General features: G+C 49.7%; 1 protein-coding gene across 6 annotated transcripts in view; it reads right to left on the reverse strand.

Annotated features, from left to right (window-relative positions):
* Positions 1–25,276, reverse strand: part of MRVI1 (murine retrovirus integration site 1 homolog) — a 118,687-nt gene that overhangs the window by 43,822 nt on the left and 49,589 nt on the right. For 3 of the 6 annotated variants that reach the window (XM_005689681.3, XM_005689684.3, XM_018059537.1), the window contains exons 3-10: positions 14,041–14,141; positions 12,751–12,821; positions 10,133–10,306; positions 8,779–8,856; positions 8,063–8,115; positions 7,813–7,860; positions 5,801–6,418; positions 3,888–3,966 (exon numbers count right to left, since the gene is read on the reverse strand). In XM_005689681.3, coding sequence (XP_005689738.2) covers positions 3,888–3,966; positions 5,801–6,418; positions 7,813–7,860; positions 8,063–8,115; positions 8,779–8,856; positions 10,133–10,306; positions 12,751–12,821; positions 14,041–14,141 — 1,222 coding nt within the window. The remainder of the gene's footprint in view (positions 1–3,887; positions 3,967–5,800; positions 6,419–7,812; positions 7,861–8,062; positions 8,116–8,778; positions 8,857–10,132; positions 10,307–12,750; positions 12,822–14,040; positions 14,142–25,276) is intronic. The other 3 variants (XM_005689682.3, XM_018059538.1, XM_018059536.1) reach the window with 2 other exon arrangements.

Here is a 25,276-nt window from a genome sequence, read left to right on the forward strand (position 1 = left end):
AAATGGCCTGTGCAGCTGTTTGTTTTTCATACTGAGGAGGAGAGGAAAAGAAAGGAAAAGCAGAATGATAGCATGGTATTCTACCAGAGCTGATAATCTCAAACAATATAAAGGGATTTACCAGAAAGGAAGATACATGAGAAAATAAATCAAACAAGTCCCTCTGATGGAGTGAGTGGCAGAAGACACATGGAAAACCCCAGCTGAAAACTGACCCACCCATCCTGCACTTCTGAGAATAGCAGAGTGACCAAACTCTCTGAATTTTGTCTGTCTTTTCCTTCCTTTCTCTGGCAGAAGAGTGAGAGTGGCTGCTGGCAATGGCTGGGTCAAGTGTGGGAAATAAACACCTGGGCAGATTGTCCCTATAATTCTACCCTGAATTGGTGAGATAATCTATGCCTTACTACTGCCCACCCAAGGGAATAAGATATACCCCTACTTCGGCGTAATAAATTCAAGTGCTATGGTACAAAGTTATAGAAAAAGAGCAGAAACCAACCCACAACCACCACTACCCGCAGCTCCATCTGAACTTCCTCTTTTCCCCATTCTCCAGGCAGTGACCAAGCAGACACGAAATATCCAGTCCTCAACTAAGCACTGCCAGGAGGACAGAGATCTCAGGAAAGGTAGGAAGAAGTCAATGAAAATTGATCTACACAATATACCTAGGTCAAGAGAAACTTCAAGTAGAAATGTTCTTATCAAAAATAAATTACATGAAAACAAATGTCATGGCAACTACACAAAAATAGTCAAAAGAGGAAGGAAAGTAGGGAGGAAGGTGTAAAGGAAAGAAGAAAGGAAACATGCAGGACACAGATGTCAGGATGGAAACAGAGACGCAAGAAACGTGTCAAAAATGCATTTGTGTGTAAAGTGTGTGCCACAAGTGCTTTGACTCAGGAGAAATTAGAACCCCCCCACCAAAATGAAAAAAAAAAAAAAAGAGTCAGAGGTGAAATTAGAGGGTGGCATAAAAATGGAAGAAGATTACAATATAAGAAAATAAACTGAAGACCAAAAATAAGGAAGCAAAGCAAAAAATTCTAAAAATATAGATCTAACCAATATGTTGGCAATATGAAGAAATAAAAACAAAGCTGAGTTAGTGGAGGAAACTGAGATGAGCACAAGGAATAAACAAGGAAAGAAAGATTAAAGTATTGAGAGGTAGAATAATGGACCTACAGTGGAGACACTGCTGAGATATTTCCAGATTATGGTGGCTCTGAAGTAGGGAGAAAACAAAAGGAACAAAGAACAGAGTCAAAGGCACAAGCGAAGAAAAAATTTCCTCCATGGAGAGAAAAGCCAAGTTTTCAGACTGAAAAAGCACACCACTACAGAAAAAAAATACATGTATATATAATCTTATTCTTTCTGTGTATGTAGATATATCTTATATAGATCTGTCTCTATATATCTTCTCCAACTACCCTCCCAGAAAGAGTAAGCCACCTACAGGGAAAGGTGAGGATTGAGAGGTGCTGTGAAGCAGCTGGTCTTAGACTTCTTGGCAACACTGAATGCAGGGTAGCATTTATAAAGCTCTGGGGAAAAGAGAGATCCAGAATGTATAACCATCCAAGCTCTCTTTCAAGGGACTTCCTTCCCTGGTGGCTCAGTGGTAAAGAATCCACCTGCCAACGCAGAAGGCATGTTCAGTCTCTGGGTCGGGAAGATCTCCTGGAGAAGGGAATGACAGCCCACTCCAGTATTCTTGCCTGGGAAATTTCATGGACAGAGGAGCCTGGGGGGCTACAGTCCATGGGGTCACAAAGAGGTGGACATGAGTTAGTGCCTAAATAGACAACAGCAACAGTACCTCAATGATATTTTAGAAGTGTTTGTATTTCTTGTTACTTCGTGACTTAGATAACCATACACTGCATTCTTTTTAAATGTATATCAAAGACTGGTTCTGGGCCCTTGATTCTGTTTTATTCTGATAAGTACTGTTCCACTTTAATTACTTCTGCCTTGTAATATGTTCTAAGTGTATAGTCAGTTACTTCTCCCCTCTTGCTGTTTTTTTTTAAAGAGTATTCATTATATTTTAGATATAAAGATTCAGTGAGAATTAATAGAAAGAGCCACTAGAGAAGAATTCAGGAAACTGGACTTTATGGCCAAATACCACTTAATAGTGTCTGGTGTCTTTCAATGTGTCTGGTGTCTTTGCGACACTATGGGCTGTAGCCTGCCAGGCTCCTCTGTCCATAGGATTCTCCAGGCAAGAATACTGGAGTAGGTTGCCATGCCCTCCTCCAGGGGATCTTCCCGACCCAGGCATCGAATCTGCATCCCCTCCTGGGCAGGGAGTTTCTTTACCATTGAGTCACCTGGGAAGCCCAATCTTTGAGGTAACAGAATCTTAAATCTTCAGATACGTATATCTTATTAAATAAAACAAAATTCAGAAGTATTAGTAAGATAAATACAAATATAACTATATATAAACTGCTGGAAAACATATTTGCTACCCCAATTAGGGAGAAACAATTGGGCTTCCCTGGTGGCTCAGATAGTAAAGAATCCACTTGCAATGTAGGAGACCTGAGTTTGATCCCTGGGTCAGGAAGATCCCCTGGAGAAGGGAATGGCTACCCACTCCAGTATTCTTGCCTGGAGAATCCCACAGACAGAGTAGTCTGGTGGGCTATAATCCATGGACTTGCAAAGAATTGGACACAACTGAATGACTAACACATATACACTGGAGAGAATAAAAAGTTGCTTTTAAAGAATTTATGCAGTTTTGGGTAAAATTTCAAGATAAATCTTTTCCTAGGGTTTTAGATCTGCTTTAATAAAGAAGCTAGAAATTAAAAGTAGAGATTATATCATATTTTTCCCAAAGATCTCATCGAAAGATGATTTTTAAAAAATTAGTTCTTTTAAAAATTACTGGATATTTTACTTCTGTGAATCTTCTTGTCAATGCTGAATAGGTAGGTGTTAGTTATTATACGTCAGACTGTGTGCTAGGTTGCTTCAATCGTGTCCGACTCTTTGCAACCCCATGGGCTGTAGCCTGCCAGGCTCCTCTGTCCGAGAGATTTCCCAGACAAGGACACTGGAGTGCATTGCCATGCCCTTCTCCAGGGGTCTTCCTGACCCAGGGATTGAATCCATGTCTCTTACACCTCCTGTATTGGCAGGGAGGTTCCTTACCACTAGCGCCATCTGGGAAACCCCTATGTCAGACTGGGGGCTTCCAACACGGTTGGTGGCACCATGGACACGAACACACAGCAATCCTTAAGCAGAAGGCTTCTGTGCTGAGAATGACTGAATGAGCATCAGCGGTCCAGAGAGGTAAGTCAGGAGAGGCAGCTTGGGGTGGAGGGGAGGCAAGACCCCTCCCTCCCAAGTCTTCCTTTCTGAAGATAAGTCTGGCAAGAGGGTGGGTGGGGCCTTGCAGTCCCCAGGCAGGAGGGGCTGGGGTCTGGACTCTGTGGTGACTGCAGATTAGAAAGCAAGTGATGACTCTAATGTCTCAAAAAGAGGAACTGTTCCAGTTGGTGACATCCTGGGTGTGAGAGGAAAAGGAAGCATCAAAAGTTCAGGCCTGGGTCACGGTTCCAGACCCACTAGGTGCTAATGAGACTCAGGGAGGACTGGCAGGATCTGGAACAGGGGCTGGTTGGAAGGAGGCAAGTTTAGAGGTTCTCTGAGGGAGCAGGAAACACCATCTGATTCATTCATTCACCCATCTGCAAATATTTAGCAAGGGCCTGCTCGGCATCCGGCCCACACTGGCCACCGGGACGGACAAAGGCCCTGACAGGAAGTGCAGTGTTTACACGTTCAGCTTCTTTGATCTGGAGAAAATGAACCCAGCCCTAGCCTGAGGAGAGTGTCTCCTCAATCCCACCTACCTTTTTCCTGCTCGGCCGCTTCACTAAGTTCTGGAAGCTTGAGCCCCACTAAGTTCTGATTTCTCAGCAGGATGTGCTCCTTTTTAGGGAAAGAAAGACAGCATTTCAGACGGTGACCTCAGGCTGGACCCCTCCCGCTCTATGCTCTGTGCCTGCTTGGTCTCACGGAGCAGACCCTGGGAACATGGGTAGTCAGGACACATGCGGGGCAGTAGGAAGACTGCTTCCCTCCCGGCCTGTGAAGGTGCTAGAAACCCCAGCTTCAGCACCCCTTTCCCTGAGTCAGGAATTGTCCTTGGTGTGGCTGCCTTTTAAAATCGGCCTGTGAGCCTCAGGGCGAGAGAGCTGCCAGCCACACAGTGGCTGAAGGCTGGAGGACAAACAGAAGCAGAGCCCGGGGCTCTGGGGAAAGGAAGGTCCCCTGGGTGTATACGGAGCTGCCAAAGATGGAAACAATCTCTGTGATCTCATGGCTGTGCTCTGAGCTGGCTGGAGCCTCCTGCCTTGTTGTTCTTGGGCAGTGAGTGCCCACTTCTGGGACTTGTGTCCTCTCCTGCCCCCAGCTCCTCAGTGGCCTGTGATGGCACCTCTTGAGATGTTAAAACTCTCCAGACAAGTGAGGACTGCCGATTGCCACCCCAAGGCAGCAAGCCAGCAGCCCCTGCTGCTGGGGGCCTCACCAGCGGAGCTGGGGAGAGATGGGGCTGCTGAATCCAGGTATGTCACAGAAGGCCTCACACTTGTACCAAGTCCAAGACCAGCGCCCCCAAGAGGAATTACCAGACAGGGCTCCTTGGCCCTGGGACTTGTGCTTTCTAAGAGGGTTTTCAGTGTCCCTGTAGCAGAGGCCACTTGGGCAGTTTGCCTCCTGGATGAAGGAGAGGAAGAGGCCAGCAGAGGGAGCTCTGGCCCAGATGGAAGCCACAGGCCAGCGCCCTTTACCTGTTTCTTTAGCCAGCCGCCCACAAGCAAGCAGCTCTCAGGACCCTGGCTTGGGGTAGTGGTGGGGGCTGGGGATGAGGTCAGAGACAGGGCAGTGGTTAGTGAAATGAGGCTTCCAGATTCTTTCTACTTTGCTGCAGAGAGAAACATGCAGGGGTCTGGGGGTGGCCTGTTGCCTGGGCCTGGCCTCTGACGCCCAGAAGCCCAAGAAGGCAAATGCCTGACCGTTTGGCTTCCTTGGTGTCACTCCACCCTGTGGAGTCCTGGCTGCCTTGGCCTGTGGTCTGGGTTGACCCTCTGGGGAAGGAGGGCTCAGGTAAGGATTTCTTTTAGTAACCTCTTTTCTTCCTCACATCCAGGGCTCTCTCCCCCCATCTCTGGATGCCCCCCAGTCATTCCCTGGTTAGGGCGGCAGCCTCATGACAGACAGTTGTGTCTGGTTTGATGGCCAGTGAAAGCTGGGGACATGATGGATATTAGAAGAAATTCACCAAGAGGGAGTAGCCCTTCCTGGCTGGGAATGTTGGATTTGAGGCCCTTTTTTTAACAAGCACCAGGGAGGAAAGCTTGGGGGCATGACGGAAAGAAAAGCCATCCCATCCTTGTCTGTGACAGGGCGCTCCATCAAAGGCTCCTTGCTCATAAGGCATCAGCTCTGGCTGGAGCGGGGAAACACAGTCCAGCACTGAGGGGCCATGTGCCCTTCCATACACCCACTTTCCCCTCAAAACGTGGCTTTGTGTGGCAGCTACTTCCCAACTGACCTCGCCCGAGTGAGCGGGTAAACGCCCTCAAAGATGCTATTTACGCCGAGTGCACAGCCCAGTGGGCCTGGCTTATCAGGGTGAGGACATTTAGGGCTCTACAACGCCCACGTCTGGGCCAGAGCCACCCCAGCTCAGCCCAGCGGTCCTCAGCCCAGGGTGGGGACCTGCATGCACAGCCCACCCCAGGAGGCCCCAGAAACCCACCTCACGAAGCTTGGTCAGTTTCTGCATCCGCACAGGCTGCACTTGTATCTGAAAGTCTTTGAGTCCGGGCGCCTTGGCCAGCTTGCTGCCAGCTTTGCCTGTAAAACGCTTCTCTTCCTCAGCCAGCGGCAGCTTGGCAAGCACTTTCTGCAGCCGGGGGCCGGGTTCTTCGGGGCCGCTGTCCCAGGACACTCCCCGCAGCAGGGGTGGCCGGGACGTCGGGGGCCACAGCTCAGCTTTGGAGCCAACCTTGGACCCTGTGGGCTCTCCGACTGTACTCTTCCCCTGGGGGGCCTGGGGAGCCACCCCCCCGGGGCCCTGGGTTGGACCTCTGGGCAGAGGGTTGCCCTCCTTGGCTGTCTTTGCCAGTGGCTTTCCCAGCTCGCTCTCCACAGGGCCAGGTTGGGCGCTGTTAAGGGCCATCTTCCCACCACTGCCTGGGCCAGAAGCTGGGCCCTTGGGTATGGCCTCCGGGCACTGGAGGGGATCGAAGTTTTCCTTCTGTTCTATTGCAATTTCTCCGGACTTCTCAACTGTGGGAGAGCGGGGAGTCAGCCTGCCCTGAGACAGTTTCCTCTGGTCATTCTGCTTCTGGTCAGCTAGCCCTTTGAGGACGTTCTGAAAGAGACAAGGTAAATTTGGGACCCCGGAGGCAGGCTGGAGAGAGGAAGGGCGAGTTCGCTCTACCCCACAGACCCTGCTAAGGGGACTACATGTAGGGGGTGGGCTGGGTAGAAAGGGAGGACTGCAAAGTCACATCTGAGCCAGTAAAGAGAACCTACAAACAAGCCTGAGGTTTGTAAAACAGACAGGACAAGGGACCTGCCTTTCAAAACCTGCCAAGAACTTCTCGAGGGTTACGAGCTGCAGAGGACAGTGGAACGGAGGGCAGCACGGGGGCAGTCACAAGTTCTGGCTTTGACTCAACTGCCCCAGATTCTAGCCCTGACTCTGCCTGGCAAGGCCCTTAACTCTTAGGGCCTCAGCTTTCCCATCAGGTTTGTAAAGAAAGAAAGAAAGTGGAGTCGCTCAGTCGTGTCTGACTCTTTACGACCCTATGGACCTTAGCCTACCAGGCTCCTCCATCCATGGGATCTTCCAGGCAATAGTACTGGAGTGGGTTGCCATTTCCTTCTCCAGGGGATCTTCCTGACCCAGGGATTGAACCTAGGTCTCACGCATTGTAGACAGACGCTTTACCATCTGAGCCACCAGGGAAGTCCTAAATTGCCTGAAATTATATGCAAATGTATATGCGCTGTTCATGGGCTGTATGTATTTCTTCTGGGAAGAGAATCCACAGCTTTCAACAATTTCTCAGAGTTCTATGAACCCAAAGAGGCTATAGATCATGAATGAGGTGATTCTTGCAAAGCTGATATTTTACTGTTCAGAAGTTCTAAGATTCTATATTCTTTCATTTCCCAGGGAAAGCTGCTTTGTGAGGCGCATGTGGGTCTGTGCGGGTATTTGTGTGGCTGTCCTGTGTGTGCGCTAACACTCTAATAGAGGACTCTATCCCAGACCCAGTTCTATTAATAGATGAGATTATATTCTCTTCTGCCCTTGACACCACCTTGAGCAGTTGACTCTGAGCAGGTGTGGGACTCTTCTTTTGCTCACCAGCTAAGAAGAAATTTTCCAGGTGACCCCCAAGAAGAGCCCCAACTAGGGGCTGGAGCTTCCTTGCAATTTTCATGCAAGCTGACTGGAACAGCAGACTTGCCTGGCTTTTGCTGGGTCCAGCAGTCCCCCGGCTCTCTGGCAGCAGCCTGACTGGGGGTCTAGGGCTATGAGCAGGACCACCACAGAAATCATTCCCACTAAATCCCACCTCCTCACCCCCTTCTCCTCAGAATTCTAGTCAATGCAGGGCAGAGGAAACTTCTAGCCTCCTCAGCCTGGACCTTCTACTCACGCACACCCACTGGCAGGCTGCCCAGGGCCTAGCCTTCTGGAACACTGTGTCTCCCACACTCAAATCATCCCAGTTGGGCAGAGCTCAAACTCACAGACTCGCCAAGGTGAGGTGAAGGGACTTCGGCCTCATCCCCCTTCTGCTGGAGAAAGTAAACACGAGTCAGCCAGCCACGTGAAGAGACCCTATCTCCTGTTGAAACACCCTCAAGGAGACCCTAGGGCGGTGTCGATGCCTCCCCCGCCCAACAGCCCCACCTCCAGGGGGTCACCGGGTGCCTCTCAGGAGCTAAGGGGTAGGAGAAGAGACTAGCTGGTGTAGAAACCCCACAGCAGCCCTGTTACCTGTGGCAGTGCTCCAGGCAGAGGGGACGGTGGGCCACTGCACACATCCAAACCTACAATAGTCCAGACGCTGGTGAGTGACGCCCAGCACCCCCAGACTCTCAGCTGTCCTCCCCAGAAGGCCCTCCCTTAGGTCCCTCAGGCCTGGAGCCCGTGTTTGTTGAATGCCCCTCACAATGCTGCTCCGCAGGGAGCCCTCATCTAATTATCATAGAAACCGCATAAGCAGGCTGGGGCAGAGGGAGAGAAGGCCACACAGCCCAGAGGGTCAGCACTGGGCTCTGAACCCAGATTGCCTGGCCCGAGCCTGAGCTTGCCCTGCACCTCTAACCAGGGCAAGCTGCTCTCCTGGGCACCTCACTCCTTCCCTGGCTGAGCTGCAGTTATGGCTCTGAACGCAGCCTCGTGAAGGGAAGCAGTCAAAATACAAATTGTGGCCCAGAGGCCTTTGCAGTAAGCTCTGAGGTCACCTTTCTCCGAGGCCTCTCTGGACAAGGGGCCCCGGTCACAGCTCGCTCCCACCACCTTGCGCGCCTCCTCACCCTGGGCCAGGCCCACTTCCCCACGCTAGCTTGAAGCCCTGAAAGCAAGCATATCTTCCTCCTCTGAGGCCGCCCAGCCAGGCCTCAGGGGAAGGGGCCAAGAGGGGTCCCGACTGGGAAGCCCACAGGATGGAAGCCCTGGGGCCCAGGCGATGTCGGGAGACTGGACCTCACCGGGCGGCGTGGGGACAGTGAGGGAGTTGCTCTGAGAGGACGCAGGAGAAGCTCCGGGGCTGAGGTTTGGTGAAACAGCTGTGGAGACACACAGATTGGCCAGCATTCGCGAAGGCTCAGGACTTCAGTCTGACAAAGACATCCTTTCAGGTTGTCTCACCCTTGGGGTCTGCCTCGTCGGGTTCACAGGCTGATTCTAGACTCTACACAAGGCTCCTGCCACAGCCTAACTCCTCCCTGCCCCAACGGAGGGGGGACTAAGGTCACTTAGGGGTGACAGACAGCAATTTGGATCTTACTCCTCGGTCTGCCTGGCCTCAACCCAAAGCACCTTCTAGAAACAGAGGGCCTGGCATCACTTGGCAGGTATAGCTCCAAAGGCTGTACATCTTAGGCTTGCCAGGATGGCCCTGATTTTAATTGCACCCCTTGTCTCCTAAGTACATTCAGACTTGTCTAATTGCCCCAAATTTTTGCTCAAGAAAAAAGAGTGACTTTAGCCAAAGGGTTAACAGGAGGATTTCAGGGTCCAGGAAAACCTTCTAATTCAGAAATTTCATAAAAACACAGTAGACCACCTTCCCTTCCCCTTAGTAGCTAGGATCCTTCCCGGGGTCTCCAGCTAGAGGTCAAGGAGAGGGAGCCCAGTGCCAGCCTCTCCTGACCTTTGCAGAGGAGGTGCCCATAGAGCAGGGCCTCCTGGGGATGGTGAGATGCCACACAGACCTGACTTGCAGGGTGGCCTAGGGGTCCGTGCACGCTGGCATCACACAAAGGGTTTCTCTTCTTTCAGGGTTCAGGGACTGGGGAGCCCAGGTCAAGTTCACGGGTATCATACGGGCTAGCATTTCTTGGCAAAGCAGGAGGACACAATGGTAACACACAGTCCCCCAAAACTGAAAGGTAAAAGAGTTTTCTGGGCTGCTAAGCTAAGTCACTTCAGTTGTGTCCGACTCTGTGTGACCCCATAGAGGGCAGCCTACCAGGCTCCCCGGTCCCAGGGATCCTCCAGGCAAGAACACTGGAGAGGATTGCCATTTCCTTCTCCAATGCTTGAAAGTGAAAAGGGAAAGTGAAGTCACTCAGTCTTGTCCGACTCTTAGCGACCCCATGGTCTGCAGCCCACCAGGCTCCTCCGTCCATGGGAGTTTCCAGGCAAGAGTACTAGAGTGAGGTGCCATAGAGTTGGGTATTTCAGAGCTTCTGATATGGGGCAAGATGCCCTCCCCTCACAGGATCCTCTTCATGAGGCTCAGTCCTCCTGGGGGTAGGCGCATTGAGGGCACTTCTCAGAACCAGGGCTCCTGCTGCGACTGATGCCCGGGCCTCCCCACCCCTCAGAGGGGCCTCCTACCTGGTGAGGACTCTCCGGGACTGCTCCTGGACTTCCTTCCACGGCGGGTCAGGAACCGCTCGCTCACCGACTTGGCTTCCTCCAGTAGCGCCAGGTTTTTCTTCTTGTCCTCCTCTGAGATGCTGATGTCCGGCAGCTGGTCATTGACCAGGTCAATGACGTGCCCTGCAGGGTCTGCAGAGGCAAGTGAGTGCCAGGTGAGACCCATGGAATCCTTGGTCCCTCAGGGCCTCAGCCCTGCCCCCAACCCCCAGCCCCCAGCCCACGGACGCCGCCCAGAGTGGACTCGGCCAGCCAAACCCTGGCCCAATTCTGGGCCCTGGAGAGGGCTACGTGGGGACAGACAGGCTTCCTCAGCAGGCCTAGCCCCACCGGCCCATGGCTGTGGCATGCCTTCTGTCACAGGTGGTCATGAAATCCCCCATGAACCGTCAGTAGAGTCTGCTCCCCTAGTGCTCTTCCTTGGGTCTCTGTTCCTTTAACGAGCCAAGGACACAATTTCATGGCCGCCTTCCATCGTTTTCCCCTCTATTCACACTGTTCACCCCTGTGCTGTGCTAAGTCACTTCAGTGGTGTCCGACTCTGTGACTCGATGGACTGTAGCCCACCAGGCTCCTCTGTCCGTGGGATTCTCCAGGCAAGAATGCTGGAGTGGGTTCCCTTGCCCTCCTCCAGGGGATCTCCCTGACCCAGGGATTGAGCCTGTGTCTCTTACGTCTCCTGCATTGGCAGGCGGGTTCTTTACCACTAGCGCCACCTGGGAAGCCCCTCTATCCTTATTCTAGTGAAGTGAAGTTGCTCAGTCGTGTCCAACTCTTTGCGACCCCATGGACTGTAGCCCACCAGGCTCCTCCCTCCATAGGATTCTCCAGGCAAGAGTACTGGAGTGGGTTGCCATTGCCTTCTCCAGGGGATCTTCCTGACCCAGGGATCGAACCCGGATCTCCTGCATTCCAGGCAGACGCTTTAACCTCTGAGCCACCAGCTGCCCCTTCTCCAGGAGACTTTCCCTGGGTGAGTGGCACCACCTCTCACCCAGCTGCTCAGAAACACGGGAGTCACTCCACACTCTTTCTTCTTTCTCAGTCCACCCAGGTCCCCACAACTCATCATCAAGTAAATGTCCCTGGGACCTGGGCCTCATCTCCATTTTTGCTCATCAGCTGTAACTTACTTGCTCAATTACATCAGTACCTCCCAGGTCCTTTCCACCTCCAGGTTACTTGCACCATCCCATCCTCCACTGCCTCTCAGAATGATGATCCTGAGAGCCTCCTCTGACCATGCAGTTCTCCTGCCTCAGCTCAGCAGGATTCCTCACGGTCCCCAGGGTGACATCAGATGCCCAGCTGGGCCCAGCCGCTCTTCCTGATCCCACACACTCCTCTCCTCCAGCCCCTCCATGGTGAACGGCTCTCGCTGTGCCTCTCCAGCCTCCTTTCCTCCTTCTTCTGGTCAGAGCTCCGCAGTCTCTACTGGGTGAAGCTCACTGGAGTCTCAGTCATGTTGGGAAATTAGGAAGGAGCTAAACCCTGTTGCCCACCTCGTCTCATGTACCAGTAATGGAACTTGTACCATCCTCAGCCAGCCAACAAGCTCAGTCCCCCTGGGTGGCTGGCTCAGGGATGGCCAGGCGAGGCAGTGAGAGGCAATTCTGAGAAAGGTGTTGGGTATATGGGAAAGAGGAACTCTTTTTTCGCTGAAGGGGTATAAGTTCATAGACATTTATTTGCCCAGAAGAAAACCAACACACAAGAGAGCAGACTTGGGAAAGGAGATGAGATGATTGCTCATGACTCAGCGTGAGCACCTGGGGTTAGCACACCCCGAAAACACAGACCCTGGCTTTTATTTTTATTTTTTGGCATGAGGTTTTGTAAGCTGAGTTTCTATGATGTGAGAGTCCTGATTAATACACACAGCAAAGCATTCAGTTGCTCTGTTAAGGCTCCTGCTCCCCAGCAATGTTGCTTCTTCCATCCGGATGACCTTTCCTCCCTCTTGTCCACCTCTCTAAGGCACAACTCAGACACTCTCCCGTCTGGAATACCTATCCAGCCTTCCCCGTCTCTAGCCAGAACTGGTCCCCTGCTTGACTCAGTTTCCCTAACACTTCTGTGAAGGACCTTGCCACACAGTGTCTTGATTCTATCTGTTCGCTTGTCAGTCTCCTCACCCACAGTGGCATGCAAGCAGAGACCACGCCGGCATTTGTGTTCTGATGGTCCAGAGCAGGCTCTGAGATACACTGGGGAAGGAGAAGGTGGTTGGGGCAGCCAGCCTTGCAGCTAAGCACACACCTACCTGGATGTGGGCCTTTCTAGCTGGGGGCGGAGGGCCTCACCCAGCCCTTCCGTCTCCCTTTGCCTCATCTTCCTCTGTATGCCCAGGACTTGTCTTTTTACCAAAACAAACTAAAATCAGATATACTATTTCTGGGCTCAAACACAGAGGGCTCATCGATTTTGCCCTGTTGGGCTTCTAGGGACGGACCTCTCCGAGACACAGGAGTGGGGAAGAGGCCAAGCTGCCAGACCTCAGTCTTCCTACTCAAACACACCTTCAGCTGGACTCTACTTCTGATTGCAGAAATAAGAGAAATCAGCCCAGCCCTTACCCACAGAAGTCAGCGAAGCAGTGGAAACCTTCAAGTGTCGGTGAGAAAGCCTCCTGTGGGGACTGTGGGCTCTGAAAGACAGGACAGAATCACCTTGTTAAGAAAATTGGTCCATGGAGCATGTAAATAGGTGTCTAGATGCTTGCCTATGCTCAAAGTTCATCCTAGAGCATGGCTTTCAATCTCATCTAAGCTTGGGATTTGTTAGAAACACACATTCTCAGGCCCCACCCACCAACAGAATCAGAAACTCTGGGGATGGGGTCCCACACTGATTGATTGAACAATTCCCACCCCCAACAACCAGGTGCTTCTGATGACCGCTAAACCACTTCCCTGAGGAGATGTAACTTTGTTCATCAGGGCTCAGACTCTGAGCATCTAACTTGCAGAAAACTCATAAAATGTGAATAATTGCCTGGTAGAGATGCAGATGATTTCTGTTGAGGAAAAAGGATTAAAAAAATAAGGTTTCATTGTTCCATGAAACATTAACCTATTTTATATCTAACTTAAGCAATCTTATTCCAGCGTTGTTGTCCTCCTCACTGATTATATTAAGTATGTCCATTTCTTGCATCCTCTTTTGAACCAGCTTTGTATTCCTGTTGGTCCCCCCCCCCCCGTTAATGAGTTACATAAATCTTTGACACATAAATCTTTGACACATGCTCATTACGTATCTGTATTAGGGTCATCTTCGTAACTTTTTGGAAATTATGCTTAGGCCATCTCATTCTAGCTAGACAAATGCATGAGCCAGTGCTGTGTAAGACTGAGGCAGTGACATCTCCGTGCCTGTGAGCCAGTATTCCTACCACGAGGTCATCTGCCACACAGGCAGAACACTAGTCAAGAATCCACATCGTTCAGGCCTGTTTGCAAATATATGGGCAGATATTATAGGAAACTCCCCTGCTATGATTTGTGCTTTTCTTAAAGGTTCAGTTCAGTTCAGTTCAGTCACTCAGTCGTGTCCAACTCTTTGCGACCCCATGAATCGCAGCACACCAGGCCTCTCTGTCCATCACCAACTCCCGGAGTTCACTCAGACTCACGTTAGCCAAGAACAAAGATCCGAATCCAGGAGAGAAAATAATATGAGGGAAGGGGAGATAATGGGAAAATGCCATGCTCGCTCTCTCATGTTGAAAAACCGTTTGATTTTATTTCATCAATAAAATCATCAAGAAAGAAGAAAAGATTTATTAAAAAAAAAATAGAGTTGTCTAATCCCACATGCTAGGAAACAGTGCCCTTTATTGCATAGATTAGGCACAGAGGATGTACCTGTTGACCGGGTTTTTGTCAGTTTCTCCTTCTGGTGAACTGGCATCCCCAGTCAGGATGATGGTGGGTGGACTGCAAGATATTCCTGTGGTGGCAGGGTCCTGGTGATTTAGAACAAGAACACAGATGGAGTTAAGCTTCCAGGAGCTGGAACTTTATTTCAGCATCATGATACCAGAGCCTTCTTGAAATGGGCCAAAGGCAGTTTATTTGGATTATCCAGAAAAAAGAAAAAGAAAAAAAAGTTTCTCCTTCATTCACCTAGCTTAACTTCGTCTATCTTTTATGCACTAAGATTAGGAAACCACAAAGCCATCCCTGGTTATTCCTCACAAACACTGTATTAATAGGAAAAGAACAGTGGAGTCCTCAGGCTGCAAGCAGCCTGCTTGGGGAAGGATGCAGGCCAGCAGAAAACGTGGCGACACCCATGTTCCTGACACCCAGCGAGAGTCCTCCATGTGGCTAATGGTGACATGTCAATAAAGCGATTTGTCCCATGGGTAATGGAACATGGCTTTTAACTTTTATAACTTTGTGAAAATGTTTATCTAAATAAACAAACATTTCTGAAATAATAACAAAAATTACAGGCCAATCCTTAAATTTTTGAGATAGTTTGCAACTACTAAGCAAAATAGAACAAAACTTCTAACCATCAAAATGAAAGTTATTACACTGTAGATTGGAGCAGCTGTAGTGAAAATGGTATACTGTTATGCTGCTAATGGCTGTGTGAGTGGTAAAACCCTACGTATACAAATGTAACAACAAATGTGTATGCTACAAATCTGTATAATAAGTATTTGTTGAGTGAGTAAATGAATGAATGAAATGAAAGCATGCTGTATAGGATATACAACAAAATTCCTAAAGATGCACGTCAACCTGTGTTTTTCCATACCTAAGTGGACTGGAGATAGAAATAGGACCAATGAACAGGAACAGTAGTGTCTTTGACTTTTCTGCCGCCTGTTGTCCCAGTGTATCCATCTCAGAATTGTTCCCAGTTATATCTGGGAGACTCTCTGGGGGTCCTCTTTATGACCCTTCATCATTTTCCTTCTTGCCCTGCTCTCCCATACTGGTGCGTGCTATTCTAGCCCTCTGTGAATGCCCTACTCTCCCTTCCAAAGGCCTGTCTCCCCATGCTCCTGAGCATGTCACACCACCTACAATATCAGTGCAGCTTCCTGGAGCTTCAGAGCAGTGGGTCCCCACAGCCACTTTCTGTGGAGGTCATGTCCTTCTGGAGCCCCTGGGCATTAGTGCTCTTACCTCTACTGGCCTTGATGAAGCCATGGCCGGGGGGCTGCCCTCACAGGGCCAGGCTGAGCTGTGTTCTTAAGTCCTTGGTATGCAGGAGTTGGCTCTTAGCAAGGTGGGGAGGAGGCCCTCTCTCCTTTTCACACTATTCTTTGTTGTCAAGTGGGTACTATACAGAGTCATCTGGACTTCTTGATTCCCACAACTTTTAGTGAAACCAGCTCTTCCATTTTCATCTGCGTCTATTCCCTCCCTTGGCCTCAAACATGAGGCCAGGTGAGCTGGGGAAGAGTCTCTGAGTGCAGCCAGGGAACGCCAGATCCCTGTGTTCCACGACCTTTCAGCAGGAGGGAGCTGTAGCGATGAGACAGGGGGAAGCCCTCAGAATCCCTGAGCACATGGAAGGAAACTTCGGACAAGGACTCTGGCTGGGTAGGAGTAGGAAGCAGCACTGCCTTTTTCCTTTTCCTTTGGAAGAATCACACCCTCAAATTTCTGCTCATCATCCTCTAGCTGTGTGTCATCGGCAAGCTACTTAACCTCTCTATGCCCCATGATAACTCACAAGGCTGATGTGAGGATTAAAAATAATGTGGAGAAAGTACCTTAGCACAAGACTGATATATCAATAAACAGCCATACCACTGTCAAATCACTTTTCTCTCTCACTCAACAAACACATTTTAGTTACGCATCATGTGCCAGAAGCAGTTTGAAATACAAACACCCTCATGAGCTCACAGACAAGCAAGGGAGACAGAGAAGTAATTCATCAGTAATTCACTGATAATACATATAAGGTGATAAGGTATGAACCACACTCTTTGAAAGCTCCAAGAAAGCAAAGCAAACTCTCTTATGAGGGGAGCTGGAGAAGACTCTCCAGAGGAGGGGACAATTAAGCTAGCTCTTGAGGGATGAATATGAGTTTGCAATACAAAGATATTAGAGGAGGGACTGCCCTGGTGGTCCAGTGGTTAAGAATCCGCCTTGTAATGCAAGGGGCGGGGGTTTGATCCTTGATCAGGGAACATAAGACCCTACATGCCACGGAGCAACTAAGCCCACAAGCCGCAACTAGAGAGTCTGCGTGCCGCAACGAAAGATCCCACATGACAGTGAAGATCCTGGGCTGCAGCTAAGACCCGACGCAGCCAAATTTAATTAATTAAAAGTAAGAATTAGGGGGGAGGTTTTGGGCAAAGGAAACAGCATTAGTAAAAGGCATAACAGCACTAAGGATTCATGAGTGTAGCTGGAGCATAGACTGTGGAGTAGGTGAAATAACTTGCTTACTCTCCCGCCACCCCTTTTCCTCTCTCCCTCTCTCTGTTCTTCCCCCCAACCCAGCTTAGTCTTCAGCCCCATTCATGGTATAGACTGTTTTACCCTCCCTTTTTTTAAGATTGACACAAAAGTTTTCAAAAGTCTTAGAGTCTAAGAGAGCAGCCAGTCTGTAAACTTTTGCACATTATTACACTTTATTCTGTCTATTCATCCAGCAAACATTTATTGAACGCCTACTACGTGCTAGGGCCTACGCAGACAAAGGCGAACCAGGAGGACCTCTGAAATACTCCCCCCGCCTCCTGGCTAGCACAGTGGGAGGGGAGTGAGGTAGAAGAAGCCTCCTTCCCACTGCTACCCATCCCAGATAGGGTCCCGCCGGTCCTGCAGGTCCGGTCGGGTGCCGTCAAGGTTGACGCTGTGAGGTAACTGGTCTGCAAGGCACTGGAGGAACTGTTTTCCAGTGGAGTTTTCCCTGACTCCTGGCGAAAGTGATGAATATGAGTCACTATCCAGAGGTGACTGTCATCCACGGGGTTGCTGGTACCCTTACCCAGAGGAAGGTCAAGGGCAAAGATTCCCACGCAGAAAGGCAGAAACGAGCCCCTGGTGGCGAGTGCCAAGCATGTAAATACAGACACACACACACAATTTGAAGTTGCTTAAAAGCCAGGAGGCACAAAGCAATCAGGGAGAAATCCTCTAATCCCCTGATGGAATGCCCTGGAATGCCCTCATGCTCTCCTTCCAAAGTGTACAAAATATACACTAATAAAATCAAATTGTTCTCTCCTTAATCAGCTCACAGAAAGCTCCAGGCAATATCTAATTTCCTGCAAAACTGTTTTTGTGGGGAACATTTAGTCTTGTGCTGGCTGGGTTTCACTTTAACGGGGAATCAGGAGAGAGTGTGGGAAGATTCCAAGGGCCCTCCGGGTGAATTCTGCCAGGTTTTAATGCCGTGTAAATACTCATCCTTGCTCCGGCTCTGAGCTGCCAAAACAGAAGGCAGGGCCTCAAGAAAGCTTATTGGGCGGCGCATTCAAACAGAATCCACCAGGCAAGTTCCTGGCTCCAGGAGTTCAGGACTCAGGCTCTGGAGCCACACTAATTCATGATACAGCTTTTCACATTAGTTGTGTGACCTTGGGCAAGTGACCTCTCCTCTCTGTGCCTCATCTATAAAATAGCTATCTCACAGCGTAGTTACAACAATTCCACAGACTGATGTAGAAATAGGATTGCCAGATAAAATACAGGGTACCCTGTTACATTTGAGCTTTAAATAAACAACAATTACGTTTTTAGTGTAAGTAGGTCCCAAATACTTACTTATACTAAAGTATTCAGTGTAAAGGAGCTCTGAAGGTAAAGACTCTGCCATCAGTGCAGGAGACCAGGGTTCGATCTCTGGGTCAGGAAGATCCTCTGGAGAAGGGAATGGCAACCCACTCCAGTATTCTTGCCTGGAGAATCCCATAGACAAAGGAGATTTGCAGGCTACATTCCATGGGGTAGCAAAGAGTCAGACATGACTGAGTGACTAACACACGTCCCAAATATTGCATGAACATAACTGTTTCATTTGCTAAGTGTGGCAGCTCCAGATGGTAAGCTTGTAGAAGAGCACCCCCCAGCTAGTAAATGCTCAATAAGTGTCAGATGTTATAGTCTGTTATTGGTACCTTTGGGGCTAAATTAATGACTTTGGAATTTGGTTTGGAGAAGATTGTTGTTCTTAGTTTTGCATCTATACAACCTTTTGGAGTTCAGTTAAGAGGACCTTGCACTTCTGGTCATGGAGCCATGGAATATCTTCCGTGGTACACCCAGCCACAGAAGTCCAAGTAATCAAGGACTCCCAGGGAAGCCTACATCCAAGGCCTCCTTCACCTGGCTCCACCCCCTCTCTCACCACCTGCGTCTCAGACAAGGTAGAGATGACTCTTACCTACAGGAGAAGCAAAGAAACAAACATGGGTAGAAGGAAGTGACATTTAGTCCCACCTACTGCCTGCAGGGCCCTGCCCCAGGCACTTCCTGTGTGTGTTCTCATAATCGTTCCAGCAGCTCTGAGGATGAACCTCAGGACACCCATGAACAACGTGGGGTGAGAATGTCTCCTGAGCTCACAGAGTCGTGCAGGGGAGATGAGAAGACGAAAGCAAAAGCCCTGAGTGTGAAATAGGGGATTAATATATTTCTTTTCTTTCCCCTTTTTTCACATTTCAATTTCCACTTAACCAACAATAAAAACCAGACTGTCCAGGGTTGCACAACCCTGGGGCAGAAATAGATACCAGGCCTGTTGGCCTTCCTATCACACACGCTGGCTGTACAAGTTGTCTCCAGGTCTTGGGTCTCACCTTCCCTGATTTCTGGTGCCCTGCAGGCCTCTGACGTGCCTCTCTTATTCTTCCAAACTGTACCTTACCCAGTAAGCCCCTTCCTCCAGGAAGCCCTTCAGGCTGAATACACAGCTGGAGGAAAGATAGCAGGGGCACCCTTCTCACCTTCCAGGGCTCAGCCTCCCCAGGGATCCGTTCCCCTTCCCTGGAGTCAGCTGAGCACTGCGGGAGCTGGGCCATCTCCCAGCAAGCTTGCCCTTTAATAAGCCAGCAGGTCACATTTTGTTCTCTTTAAATAAGCCTTATAGAAACATTTAAATGTTTATTTCACTCATAAATTCCCAAGAATGCACCACAGTTTCCTAACTGCCTGGGCGCAGGGATAAATATAGGCCAGTGTCACAGACGGGAATATTAGCTTCCTTTCCCCCATGTCACGTGGCGAGCCCTGGCTCGGAAGCTCTGAGCAGCAGACCAGCCCCAGCCCAGGCAGGAGTGGGGAGTTTAGCTCCTGCACTGGGACCCTGGCAGCCGGTCTGGGAGAAGACTGTGCAGGCAGGCAGTGTAGGGCGGTGAAGTTGGGAGGTCTACACTGCTCGGTGACCTCGGGCAAGTCACTTAACTTCCCTGGGCTTCCGGTTCTCAAACATTAGTTGGAGCAAATAATCCCCATTTTCCAGGCTGGTTTTGAGGGTGACAGTGACAGTGAGGATAGTGACAGAGGGCGGGCACTGCTATAGCTGTATCCCCAGGTCTCTCTCTCACAGCCCGAAGGGCAAATAAGGACTGTCTCTGGAGAGGACAGCCCTGGCCGCAAAGAGGCTTAGCACTCTCATGGCAGGATAAAAGGATTCTCTGGGGACTTCCAAGAAAATGATTATTCCAGCAATGAGTCCTAAGAGCATGGGAGAGAGCAGAAGTGCCTCTGCTGAGCTCGGCTGGACCTGGGGCTCCTCCCTGCCAACCGTGGAGGATCAGACCCTGGCTCCCGGAAGGCTCCCCGTTGCCCACCGTGTGGATTTCCCTGTCACTTGCGGCCTGCCCTGCCTCTGTAGGTCCTCCGGAAGGCCCCCCGTTGCCCGCCGTGTGGGCTTCCCCGTCACTCACGGCCTGCCCTGCCTCTGTAGGTCCTCTTTCCAGCCATTGTCCGGTCTATTCCTAGCAGTCTGGGGATCGTGGCTTAGTTGCTATGTCGTGTCCGACTCTTTGCGACGCCATGGACTGTAGCCCGCCAGGCTCCTCTGTCCATGGGATTTCCCAGGCAAGCATTCGGGAGTGGGTTGCCATTTCCTTCTCCAGGGGAATCTTCCCAAACCAGGGATTGGGAACTCCTGCATGGGCAGGCAAGTTCTTTATGGCCGAGCCACCAGGGAAGCCCCAATCAGGGGTCACCCACCCCCAGATTATCCTACCTTCTTCGTCGCTGTTTTTACTCTCATGCCATCAGCCTCTGAAGCGTGAAAGTGCATAGAGTGTCTGTTAGCCTTCCTCTGTCGGGGAGGAGGGTATCACGCAACCAGTTGGCCGTTCATCCATGATTATCTTCTATCCTCTCCTCATCCTTCCTGTCCACCTCCTCCTCCCTTGGGTCCAGGCATTTAATCATCCATACAGCCAATTATGCGCCCAGCCTATCACACAACCATACATCCCTAAGCTCTTGCATGTGCAAGAGCCTATGCCGAGGGTTGGAGATACACACATCACCCCTGACCCTGCAGGAATGCAACCTGACAGGGTACTCAGAGAAATAAAAAAAAGACAAGCTACATCCATTGGCTCATAATAAGACCAGTAACTGTGATATACATTCCTGACCATCTGTAATAATCCACATTTCTAAACCACATTCTGCTCTGTCCTGGACAGTTGCACAGCTATAACCTCACAGCTCTTACTCTCTGACCCAAACCATTAGAAGCCATCCTGGTAGAACAGTCCTCTTGACTCTGTCTGAGCTTCTCTTCCATAGAGGATGGGGCATCAAGCACCTACCTCCCATGCCTGGGGTTTCTGGTGTCCAAGACACTGGATTTACTGCTGGGTGGCACCAGGGAAGGAGGCAAAGGTGGTGGGAACACCTCAGCAGAAATGGGTTTGAATCTCTACTCAGCCGTGACACTCCATGTGGCCTTTGACAATTATGCAACCTCTTCTACAAAATACAGATGATAGTAATGTCTACTTTGGGGGTTCCCAATAGATATCTCCAATATCTTATACATCAGACTCTAATGCTTTACTGACAGTTTATTTGAAGATACTTCACTGAAGATCTGAACAGAGCCTGTTTCTGCAAAGGGCAGGATGAGATAAGGATGAATTCAAAATCTTCAAGTGGAGTATTCAAGGTACTCCTCAGCTTCTGGTGGTTAGAGTGCACTTCCTTGCCTCAGTTTTCTCATCTGTAAAATGGGTAATAATCATACTGATCTCCTAGAGTTGTTGGTGTAAAATGCTTAGAGCACTGTCAGCCACGTAGGAAGCACGGTAAGTAAGACGGTTCTCATAGGGTTAGTTGGGAGGGTTGGGAGGGTGGTCTCCCCACTCTGCACAGTCATTACCAGTTTCCAAGGATTTAACACACATTATCTATTTCGCCTTCATCTCATTCCTGACAGAGGATTGATTCTTTTGAGTCCTGAACCCTTTTCCCACCACAGTAGAGCACGCGTTTCTCCAGGGGCCTCCACTGGGGTATAGATGGAGCCCTAGCCCACTGACAAGTGATCACAGGGTCTCAACAGCCAAGGGGAGGTGAAGTAGAGAGTGAAGCTGGCAATCCACCTTACCCAGTCTCATGTGTTAAGGTTTAGATATTTCTGGGGATGGCATAGAACAAAGATCCGCCAGTTCCTGATCAGAGAAGGTCATGAGAGCAAATCAGATCAGAGAGACCTGTCATTCAGCTGTAAATCCACAAGGAAGTGAACTCCCTGAGAGTGGGACTTCGGTTGGTTAGAGCTCAATAAATGCTTGGTGAATGAATTCAATAAACATTTATTGAGTAAATTAAACTCAGTTCTGTATTTGCTGAGTACCTGCCACACGTCAGTGAACTGCCATCCATTTCCTGTGTGCTCAAACTCCACTGCATTGCAGTGGGGTGTTTTCTGGACCAGAAAGAAGAAAACCCATCATTCTAGGCCTGTTTCTCAGCTACGAGCCATGGGGCAGCGAAATTCAGGCCTTGTTACTTCTTCATTATGTGACTTTGGACAACTGGCTTAACCTCTCCAGGACTTACTTTCCTAATCTATAAAAAGGGTACAGGCATTGCTAACTTACAGGGCATTGAAAAGGTCATCTGAGATCGTGAGTACAAAGAGCTTAGCCTAGAACACAGTAGGAGCCTCACATGTTGGTTTCTCTCCTTGCATCCAGCTATAATACCTACATGCTCTGAGCTCTCCAGCTATAATACCTACATGCTCTGAGCTTCTCCAGCTATAATACCTACATGCTCTGAGCTTTCCAGTTTTCTGGGGATGATGATCTCTGTCCCCACAGTGGCATTAGAGGACCAACAGCAGTGATACCTGTGAAAACTTTTTAGTGTACCATTTTGTGCTGTGCGAGGGACTGAGAACTTTGTTGAATGCTGAGTAAAGTTGAGTGCTTTGCTTAGCACTGGCTATATGTTATTCTGGTAAAGTCAGGTTGCCTGGGTTTGAGTCTAGGCTCTTGCAATCTAACCCCTTAGCTGTGTTGCCTCGTGCACCTTACTTTCTTTTCTGTGCTTAAATTCTTCATCTATAAATGGGAATAGCAATAATACTGACCTCACAGAGTTAGTATGAAAACTAAATGAGAGAATATAGACAGACACCTAGCATTGTGCCTGGAATTGCCTTAAAATTTAGCTGGTGTGACCAGCTATTACTGGAACACTCAGCTTATAGATAAGGAAGCTGAGGCATGATGAATAACCCACCCAGGGTCACACTCAGGGATGAAGCGCAGGCCCCCTTCACTCTGCCACGTGGCTCATGTTTCACGTTCCTATTAAACAGAAGCATTTCCTGTGCCTTCCAGAACTCCCTGGCTGCTTGGGGAACCCTGCTTGGAATTCTTCTCTTCTAACAGGACAGCCATGCGGGATGATGGTAGCAAGTCTGGATGTGTCTCTTACTACACTAAGCAGGGAGAAAGTTCCAGGTTGGTTATGGTGGCGGCCACCATGCTATCCAGTTCTGGGCCAAAAGATGGGGAGGCCCCGCAGCTTCATGGTCAGAGGTTCTAGGAGCTCCACAAACAGATCCTTTCCTGTTAGGGCTGGATGCAGAGGGCTGCTTTTCCAAAACACACTCCAACCTCATTTTCAGTTAAGTAATAATTGGAGTAGGGGTCAGGGTGGGAGCAAGGATGCTGATGGTTAGTTGAGTGCTTCAGTGATCATGTCAACCAGACGCTGCTGTATGTGAGGGCTGAACATCAGTTTCTGTCTAGAGGATCAGAAAGTGCAGTACAGTAAGTGCCCTACATACGAACCTTCAAGCTGTGAAGTTTCAAAGATGGGAACGTGAATTTGCATGTAAAGTCACGTTATTTCACGCATCTAGTGTGCTTGTCTTGCGCACACATCTACAAGCAGCTGTGTTTTGTGTACTTTACTGCACAGTACTGTATAGAGTGCGGGAGTACAGTCTCTTTATTTCAAGCCCAGGATGTCCAAAAGTATAAAAGCTCACTATGTTCTGTGCTTTTTTATGTCTTCCTTGTGTGAAAAGTCTTATAAACCTATTACAGTGCAGTAGTCTACAGCTGATTGTGTTAGCTGGGTACCTAGGCTGACTTTGTTGGACCTATGAACAAATTAGACTTACAAATGCATTCTCGGAACAGAACTCCTTCGTATGTAGGGGCCTTATTGGATCAAGTAGATGCTCAGGGAGGCCTGGAGTGAGAGGAACACGTGTGTGTGGCCTGAAGCAGGAACAGCACGGTGGCCTGGGTTTCTAGGGCTCAAGACACACCCAAGCGTGCTGTTTTATCGGGACCACAGCTGTGGCACTTCAGGTTTATAAGGTGGTAAGTTCTACGGGGCCCAGGTTGGCTGTCTCTGACAAGTGGTTTTGGGAGCAGAGGACAGCGTTCCCTTGGTCCTAGCACCTCTCACAGAGGCCCCAGTGCCAAAGCTGAGAGAGCTCAGTGCAGGGCATAGACCAAGAATGTGGGCTCTGGGGCCAGGCTGCCTGGGTGCAAATCCTGGGCCTTTCACTTACAAGCTTTGTGACCCTGGAGCAAGGCACTTAACTACTCTGTGCCTCAGTCTGCTCAGCTATGAGATGGAACTGATGATGGATACCTACCTCATTAAGGGACTTGAAAGTTAACTGAGTTAATAGAGTAGTAACCCCAACAAGGTCCATGTTGGTCAAAGCTATGGTTTTTCCAGTAGTCATGTACGGATGTGAAAGTTGGACCATAAAGAAGGCTGAGTACCACGGAATCAGTGCTTTTGAATTGTGGTAATGGAGAAACTCTTGAGAGTCCCTTGGACAGCAAGGAGGTCAAACCAGTCAACCCTAAAGGAAATCAGCTCTGAATATTCCTTGGAAAGACTGATGCTAAAGTTGAAGCTCCAATACTTTGGTCGCCTGATATAAAGAATGGATTCATTGGGAAAGACCCTGATGCTGGGAAAGATGGAAGGCAAAAGAGAAGGGGGCAGCAGAGGATGAGATGGTTGGATAGCACCATCGGCTCAAAGGACATAAATCTGAGCAAACTCCAGGAGATAATGAAGGACAGAGAAGCTTGGTGTGCTGCAGTCCATGGAGTTGCAAAGAGTCAGACACACTTAGCAGCTGAACAACAATGAAAAGTGTGGTACCTGGCAGCACAAGGTTAGCAGTTATTAGTGGCTTTATGGATAATGGAGAAGTGGGGTAAGGGAGTGGTTAGAGAACGGTAGTCAGAGTGATGCCGGAGGAGATGACCTGAAAGATGACGTCAGCTTATGAGTTCACACTGACCTGCCCCTGGGGCCTTCCAAAACCCCTGGAGGGGGAGAGGGGTGAGATCCAGTGAGAACTGGGCTCTTATAGTTAATATGACTATCTCCGTACTTTGAGGTTTGGAAGGCCCCTCTGAGGAGGCCATGCAGTTCCAGTGAGTGGAGTTGCTAATACGGCTGCTGGTTACAGGCCTGGAAAGGGCTGATGTCCTAGGTCACACTGCCTCTAGGGCCTGGGGCCAGGTCTGGTGCCCCACAGTGAGGCAGAGACAGGCTGGTATGTGTGGGAAGGGGTGGAGGAGGCTCTGAAACGTGCCATGGCATCAAAGCCTGGAGGAACTGGAGGCAGAGAGGCTCTAGGAAGACGTAGAAACCT

Source organism: Capra hircus, chromosome 15, assembly GCF_001704415.2.
Source record: "Capra hircus breed San Clemente chromosome 15, ASM170441v1, whole genome shotgun sequence".
NCBI classification, from domain to species: domain Eukaryota; kingdom Metazoa; phylum Chordata; class Mammalia; order Artiodactyla; family Bovidae; genus Capra; species Capra hircus.